This window comes from Trichechus manatus, unplaced genomic scaffold, assembly GCF_000243295.1.
Source record: "Trichechus manatus latirostris isolate Lorelei unplaced genomic scaffold, TriManLat1.0 scaffold00159, whole genome shotgun sequence".
In the NCBI taxonomy this organism is placed as follows: domain Eukaryota; kingdom Metazoa; phylum Chordata; class Mammalia; order Sirenia; family Trichechidae; genus Trichechus; species Trichechus manatus.
Window position 1 is genome coordinate 5,973,094 of NW_004444095.1, and position 9,117 is coordinate 5,982,210.

At 34.2% G+C, this 9,117-nt stretch overlaps 1 protein-coding gene across 1 annotated transcript in view; it reads right to left on the minus strand.

The window, feature by feature from the left end:
- Nucleotides 1-9,117, minus strand: part of CFAP47 (cilia and flagella associated protein 47) — a 431,188-nt gene that overhangs the window by 139,118 nt on the left and 282,953 nt on the right. Inside the window, exon 50 of the mRNA XM_023740562.1 lies at nucleotides 3,032-3,151. Within this exon, the coding sequence (XP_023596330.1) occupies nucleotides 3,032-3,151 (120 nt within the window). The remainder of the gene's footprint in view (nucleotides 1-3,031; nucleotides 3,152-9,117) is intronic.

Sequence of the window (9,117 nt, forward strand, 5' to 3'; positions counted from 1 at the left end):
CATTGTACTGCATCCTATTCTAATACATTAGCTATCAAGAAACACATAAAAGATTGGCAGATCTGAGAACAATTCAGACCTTCAGAAAATTAGCTAGTAAGGGGGAGAGAGAAAGGAGGTCTACGTGAGTTTTTATTCCAAATACCTGGGAGTAGTCCTTGAAGGCAAACTTATCGGCACATTTTGAATTGCTTCCCGTGCTTATTTATTTTACAAACACCAGCTAATTCCCTTAAAACCATTACGAGCAGAGAACAATGTGCCCAGATTGATACTGAAGTTAGATTATTGAGACAAACTCTGCTCACATTAGTATCAGTTGCTTCTTCAATTCTATGAAATGCTTCAAATGGTTTTATGATTTTAAAACGTGACTTCTCCAAAAAGAAACCAAAGTTCTTAAAATGAACAATGCTTCCCCTACAAGGTAGCTCATGTAAATTGTAACCGTGGTTTCAGCGGTTTAACCCATATTGAGCTCCCAGGGAAATAATTCTGGACAGAAAGGGTCTCTGTGACGAAGGAGACTTGCATGCATGACTCTGGGTTGTGCAAAGAGCAGCAGAATGTCTCATGGTCAGGAGACCAGAGTTCAAATGCAACCTAATCACTGTTACCTTGTGAATGCTGGCAAAGTAACTCAACAGTGTGCCCATCTGTGAAATGGGGGCAAAACCTTACTATCGTAATTGTTCTGACTATTACATAAGGCATAATATATCAGCATACACATAGACATACAGATATACATATACATATATACACTGGGATATAATTGATGCATGCATATGTATATATGTGCATATAAATATACACATATGTATTAACCAGAAAATATTTGCTATTAAAATTTTTGTTTCAGTTATTCAACATAATAGATCACATAGGTAACAATCATATATGAAAATAAATTCTTAGATTGAAATCACTGGATCAATTTTAAAAGCTTTAAACATATTCATTATTCTTCAAAAATATTTCAATTCAAATTCCCATTACATGCATGAGATTGCCTCTTTTGACGTGACCCTCATTACAACTGGATATTATCACGATTTTCATATGTGGCAGGTTAAAAAGTTCTTATTCAGTTGTTGTTTTAATTTTTTTGATTATAGGATAGTTAGAGGTTTTCTTAGTGTTTTGTCAGTTGATCATCTTTGTTCAATTTCCTCTGGGGGTAATTGTCTTACGTGGATTTGAAAAAAAAAAGCTTCAAAGATTGAGAATGCAACCATTTGGCTATCATCTAGATTGCATACTTGTTCTTCTTATATTCTTTATAATATTATAATTGTTTAACAATATTATGATTCTTAAATTCAGTTTTAAAATTTTAATGTAGTCAGCATTATTAATCTTTTACTTCATACTTCGTTTGTTTTAGTTTTCTCAGAGTAAGGCCTTCTCCATCATAGGAACAAATAAACATTTATACGTGTATTTTTCTAGTACTCGTGTGCTTTCATTTTTTATATTCAGTTATTTAATCCATCTAGAATTTATTAATACATGGTATGGAGTTACGTAGCTTGATTTTTTTTTAATTGAGTAGTCACTGAATTGTGTCAGCACTATTTACTAAATAACTCGTTTTTTTCCATTAATTTCAAAAACCACTTTTATTCAGTATTTGTTATTATTGTGTTTCTTCCTAGGTTTTCAATCTGTTCCAGTTGAGACCAGCTAGGGACAGAAAAGGGCTTAAATGACAAGTTATGTCAGTTAAAAATTTTGTCTAGTAGAAGAATGGTGCGAATGTTGTTTTCTTCCTCCTAATCTGTCCACTTGTAGCTTTCAGATCAGCCAATTAGAACTAGAATCCTGGGCATGCACAGTAAGAGACCAGGTTGACCGTCAGATGGCCTCATCCCATAAGGATTGCCTAGGAACCAAAATCTCTGGACATACCTCATTGAGTGGTGAATGAGCCCATTTCCGAAGCGAGAAGTCCGTCAGCCACTTCCATGCCAGAATCCTACCCCGACCTCTTTTTTGAATATATATGAAGTTAATGGGTATGTATGACTTCCCCTTTCCCGTGTGATATAAAACTGCACCCCCAGCCCTTTGTTCAGAGAGCGAGTGCTTTCGGGGAAGATCCTCCCTCCTCTCTTGCTGCGAGTAATAAACTATGCCTTGCTTTACATCCGCTTGACTCTCAGTTACTCTTAATGAGAGTACAAGCGGCGAACCCACTGCATTCGGTAACATATTTACCTGGCTTTTAGATATCTGCTAATACATTTGCTTTCTGAACAGGAATCCTACCTTTGGAAATACAGAAATTTTAGATTTTAAATTTAAATTTTAGAGTTTTATAGAAATAAAAGCACCACTATGTAATGATGTTTATTGTAATTAGTCTGTAAGGGTAGAAAATTGAAAAGCAATGCTCATCAGAATGGGAATGGTTGAATAACTGAATACATTCATATTATGGAATATTATGTGAGTTTTTATAAAGAATGAGTTATCTGTATAGAAATCTATTTGTTTTTAAATATGCATCTATTTCTATTAACTTATAGGAATGACCCAAGAGTGCAGACCACAATTTAATTTTGTTTATTTTTTTAACTCCAAGACCCTACCCTGTTTGCTATACATAAGCTGTCTCCTACGATTCCAGCTTGTTGATACCTTGTCCCTCAGTACCAGCCCCTGTGTGGTCTTACATCAAGATGTGCTGTGGTTTCCTCTCTGGAACCTATGAGTAATACATTCAATTTGTTTTCTGGCCTTCCTGCATGAGTCTCACTTTTTTTGCCTCACCTGACAGACCGTTCAAGATATGCACAGACCCCTTTGGGTCAAAATTAATACATATATTGATGTTAATAGTAGTAGAAACCCAGCAAGTAAGCTACCTAAAGTTAACCCTAAAATAATACAATAAAAATTTCACAAATTTGTGCAACTGACATTTGGATACGTATTATACATGTAAGGCATCTGGTTCATTTAAAAGTGAATGATGATGAAGGTTTATGCAGATTAATCATGAAACTCTCCTTAATAAATAACTTACCTGAGTCTTCCTCATCAAAAATTTGGGATACTTCTGATAATAATTTCTGAACAGATTGTTCTTGATCTGTCTCCTCCTGAGAATCATATTGTCTGCTTTTAGCAGTAAATGAAATTGTACCTACAACACACAGGTATGAGATGTCAGATTAACCAGGCATTAGTTTTCTAAAACTAAAGATTAGTCTCAGTTATTAAAGTCACTCTGGTGTTGTGGGTTGAATTGCGCCCCCTCCCAGCCCACTAAATATGTGTTGATTTCCTTGCCCTTGTACCTACTGATATGCTCCTGTTTGGAAATAGGAGTTTTCTTTGTTCTGTTATTGAGGTTATACCAGTGTAGGCTGGATCCTAAACCTAATCACTCCTGAGTTATAAAAAGACCAGAACAGACACAGAGACACACACACACAGGAGAAAACAGATGTCATGTCAGGGTGTCTACAGGTAGCCAAGGACAGCCATGGAACCAAGGAACTCCGGATCTACTGACAAGGAAGGAATTGACATGGCCAAGACCTGGATTTAAACTTTTAGTCTCCAGAACTGTGAACAGGCATTTATTTTCTCACAGTTCTGGTTTAATGCTCTATTTATTTACTCATTTAAAATATAATATTTACTGTTTTCTATAATATCAAAATATCCCAACCATAAATTTTCCTTCAAACATTTGATATTTCAGTTCTAATTATCTCTAGAAGTAATAAAATATAAGGATTACCCTAATTCAATTGCAAAGTATGGGTAGGCCTTAATATAAGCTATTTGATTATGTTGCATAGCTAGGGAGACCTGGTTCTGTATGCAAAGCTCCATCTATGGCAGCCTGGTATTGAGAGCTTGGTGAAGCTTCTGAATTATGTGAAGTGTAACATAGCTTCAATTTAAAAATTAATACCTATCTTTTATAAAACTACTTTAATATAGCAAAAATTACAGATAAAGTAATTGACACTAACAATTTCTATAAACATCACATTGGAAAAAAAAGTACCAACAGTTACCTAAGACCAGTAAGTTTTATGAAAGCTGATGTGGTTCTATTATTTGCCCCTTTTTCTTAGTTATTGTAGGTAAATTGTTGAAATACTATCATTTTAATGGAAAATTTGAAAATATTTCCTTGTATTTTCTGTTGAATTGTTCCGTACCACCATCAAGTTTAATGCCAAAATTAACACCTAGAGTTTGTGTTTGGCTTTATATTTATTAATTTCAAGCCAGATGTCTTAGTTTGCTAGTGCTGCTGTAACACAAATGCCACAAGTGGGTGCAATGGTTAAGTGCTCAGCTGCTAATCATAAAGCAGTTCAAATTCACCAGCCGCTCCTTGGAAACCCTATGGGGCAGTTCTACTCTGTCCTATAGGGTCGCTATGAGTCAGAACCGACTTGATGGCAGTAAGTTTAGTTTTTTTGGTGAGTATGAATTGAGATGTGCTCTAAGTGTGAAATACGCACCATATTGCAAAGACTTAGTACAAAAAAGTAAAATATACTATTAATAAATTTATATTCATTACATGTTGCACTGATACATTTTATTTGGATAAATAAAATGTACTATTAAAATTAATTTTACCTGTTTCTTTTTAATTGTTTTTAATATGGCCACTAGAAAATTTAAAACTACATATGTGGCTTTCATTTCATTTTTATTGAACAGTGTTGTTATAGACAAATCAGTTTCGATCATTTGCATTTTGTATCCATGCAAATATTTTATGGTGACTCTACCAACCTGAAACAGTCTCAATAGGTATTTCACTATATGAAGATATTTAAACATATAGTACCCAAACTGGCTCTCTTTTGAAATTTAAACATCAATTTTCAAATGATTAGTGGGTCATAAAATAATTCTAGTAATTATTACAAGCATTTTTTATAGAATAGAATAGAATAAGGAAGAACACAGCAGAATAGACTAGAATAGAGTCAAGGTTGTCCAATAGAACTTTCTGCAATGACTACAATTTTTAATATTTTCACTATTCAATATAGTAGTCAATAGCTACATGTGGCTATTTAAATTTTAATGTTATTCAATTTTAATTAATTTAAATTTGAATAGCCACTCATGGCTAGTGGCTACAATATTGGATAATATAGGCAGTAAACTCTCAGAGCACATCCCACGTAATAAAGATAAGTATTATTTCATAAAAATTTTCTTTCAGTTTTATTTGTATCTCTGTGTGTTTATGTGTTTTTTTACTCGTTTATGACATAAAATCAATAGTTATTATTTTTTGACCTCTGGGTTCTAGTCAAAAAAGATTGAAATTAACTTCTTTTTTTTAATGTATCTTATCCTCAGAGCCCAATATAGTGATATCAAGCCACAGAGACAGGCCATCAATTCCTTTAGGGAGGAGACTGTGCCTTTTCTGGGTTTTGTACAGTCCTTAGACATAACATTTTACTGTTATTAATAGAACATTTGTTGTTTCTTCCATTTTACAAGCTAGAGGATAGACAATTGACAAGAAAATGTGACACCTCATATTTACCACCACCTCCATTCTTTAACTTGTCATAACTACACATCCCCACTGTTGGATCATTTGTTTGTTTTATATGGGGTATTAAAAAAAAAGGGGGGGGTTAATAGGGAACCCAAGGTCGAGAAGCGAGGATGTTGACATGTTGTGGGGTTGTTAACCAATGTCACAAAACAATATGTGTACTGTTTAATGAGAAGCTAGTTTGTTCTGTAAACCTTCATCTAAAGTACAATAATAAATTTTTTTTTAAAAGTTGCTGTCGAGTGGATTCCAACACAGAGTGACCCCATAGGACAGAGTAGAAGTGCCCCATAGGATTTCCAAGGAACACCTGGTGGATTCAAACTGCCGACCTTTTTGGTTAGCAGCCAAGTTCATAACCACTGCACCACCAGGGCTCCGCATGGAGTATAACTACTATTATTAAAATGAGTGCCAATAATTTACCGCATTAATCCACAATTTAAAATAATCTATTCTATATTAGTAAAACAAAAGAAAACAGATTAATAATATACTAATAGAAATTCTCTCCAAAGAAGCCATGGCAAGGTTTGCCCTGCAGTCCTCTCAATATCTCACAGGGCATGGAGGTTGGGGAAGTATTCTTGTTCCTCATTACTACCTCCAGACCATTTCTTCTCCCATCTCCCTCCAAATCCCAGGCTTCTTTGAAGAGCATAACATTAGTCTATGTTGTCTGTTATCATTCTTGGAGTAGTCATCTAGTGGTCTCCAGATCACCACCAATTATTTCACTGAACAATTCTGTACTTGTTTTACTGTTGTTTTCTTCTTGATTTACTCCTGTTATTAACCTAGGTGTTGAACATTCATGTAAATCTTCCTTTTCAGAGCCTAGGATTTCAGCTTCTTGACTTCACTTTAATAATAATCTTATACTCTATTTCACCTCAGCGAAGGTCAAAACCACTCATATTTCAAAATTTCAACTGCATACTTTCCACTCTCTGAACACTACCTCCTGTTGTGTAGCTCTTTTCTCCTACATCCCTCCTTCAATAATCCTTTTATTACTCAGGGACTTCCAGTTCACTGACCCTACCATTTTTCAACTGTTCATCATCACCCCTAGATGCCTTCACTGTCCTCCCAACCCAGCTCCAATTCCATGACCCATTACCATCATCCATCCCATAGAGACTCCCTTAAACCCTTGTATTTCTTGTCCTCCTTTGTTCACAGGTGCTGGAATGAAAATCCTGCGCTTACACTAGAGCAGCAAAATGAGACTGCAGAAAAATACACAACCCTGTTGACTGGAATTATTTTAAATGTATTACCACAATCCTAATCTTAGCACTCTGATATATTATTTTAATGAATTCTTCCTGCCATCCTCTGAGATGACAATTACACACCTTCGCCTTTCCCCTCAAACTTCCAGTACTTCTTTCTTCCTTTTCATTCCCAGCTGATCATCTTGTTTCTATTTTGCTATAAAAATTAAAACTAGCTTCCCTCAATAGCAATAATATAATGAGAATAGGTCATGATCACACCACCATTAACGTGAAAAAAAAAATCTCTTAATCTACATTGCTTAGATTTGGAGCTCTTATTTCCTTAAAATAAATTCCAGAAGTGGCATTACTGCATCAATGTATTTAAATATTTTATGGCCATATATAACCAATCAGTAAATTTTGAAAGGGAGTTGTAAACAGTGGCAATATTAAGTTGCCTTCATTTTAAAATTATATATTTTTCCTCCTTTCCAGCTTTGGGTGTTTTGAAAATGCAATAACTAACTAAACAAAGAAAAATAGTAGAACAATAGTAGAATCATCTTTTTCTCTCTTCTTCCCCACTCATCTGAAAACAACTATAGTAGGCCTGATATTTCCCATGCTTTCAAATATTTTTTTAATTTACCATCTGGCTTTTTGGGGATCCAGCACAATAACTTAAATGGGGATATTTATACTATGTGGATTATAATAGATAAATGCCCATTCTATATGTATATATATGCAAATTTAATATCTGTGGGTATCCATTTATGACAAGATGGAGAACATGGACATCTAGAAAGAGCATGAATTTTAATTATTTACTACCTACAGACAATCTTCCAAAAGATTAAAAAGAGGTATTTCAAAGACCACTTGATGACTGAAGTTTACAAAAATGCATTGCATTTAAAGCAATATATTTAGGAAATTATTTTTAAAGAAACAAAATACTTTTTAAAAACAGCTACTCCTGAAAGAAAAGTACCTGGACTTTCAACCATCATTTATGAAATATTCAAAAAGAAGTTTAATCGGTAATGCTAGGAGCAAAATCAAACCCAAAGCAGAATGTCCAGTTCTCCCTTCATGTTTGACCTCAGGACCTAGTAGTCAATTCTCGAGCTACTTATTTGCAAAGGGTGGTGGCTTATGTTAAAAAGTAGGGAGAATAAACGGTGTAGCTTGGCTCAGTCACCGTTAGCAGCAGCAGCAGCAGCGACTGACTTATCTTTAACGAGTGGATAAGATAAACTTAAAAAAATAAAAGTACCAATGCAGGGGAATGTGTGAAAGGTGACAAATGAGAAGTGCTAAAAAAAGAAAAAAAAAGCTGTCAAGTCAATTCTGATTCATCTGACCTCATGTGTGTCAGAGTAGAACTGCTTCATAGGGTTTTCAGTGGTTGTTTTTTTTTTGGAAGTAGAACACCAGGCCTTTCTTCCAAGGAACCCCTGGGTGGACTTGAACCTCCAACCTTTCCGTTAGCAGCAAGCACATTAACCATTAACCATCTGCACCACCCAGGTACAGACTGTGGGTGATACAGCTCAGGGGAGAAAGGTAAAGACCTCAGTTGTGAAGACTTTACTAAAAAACTGAGACTGAAATCTCTCATCATCAAGTGAGAGTTTAATAATCAAATCTATTCGTTGGGAATTCAAGTCATAACATAATTTGTTTTTTAATGTAAATCACATATGATTATTTATTTTCATAATTTTTATTAAATTACAAAGCAGATAGATAAAACTAATACTTGGATAAACCTACACATGTCACACAATATGTGTGAACTCAACAAAAAGGAAACCTAATCAATATTTCAAACACTGTGAAACAGTCTCAAGAATTAAAAATACACATTCTCCATTTTTTCCTCCATTACATACTAAACATAATTAGTCATTATTTCCTTCCTCCTACTCACCCATTTAACGTTTTTTGCACTTTTATCATCCCTGACAAATACAAATTGGGCAATCATTTGTAAAACAATTCAAAAGCTCTATATGAATATAACAAGACCATATATTGTAGGCTTGCATGAGAAATTAAGTGACATATTTATCTTAAAAATAGAAATGGGTTAAGAGAACTATGGAAGCCATTATAAGTCTATTCAGTAGCTTATGTTTCAATCAAAAGAACATTTTTAAACAATAAATCTTAGTCAGAATTATGTCACTAATTTATACACAATTTTTTTCCAATGAAAAATCTTTTTCTAGTCAATGCCATTTTAATTTTATTTCTACACAATTGTCTTTTTAAATTAGACCTTTACTTTTGGTTATTAACTAGTGTGGAAAAGATACCAAATTC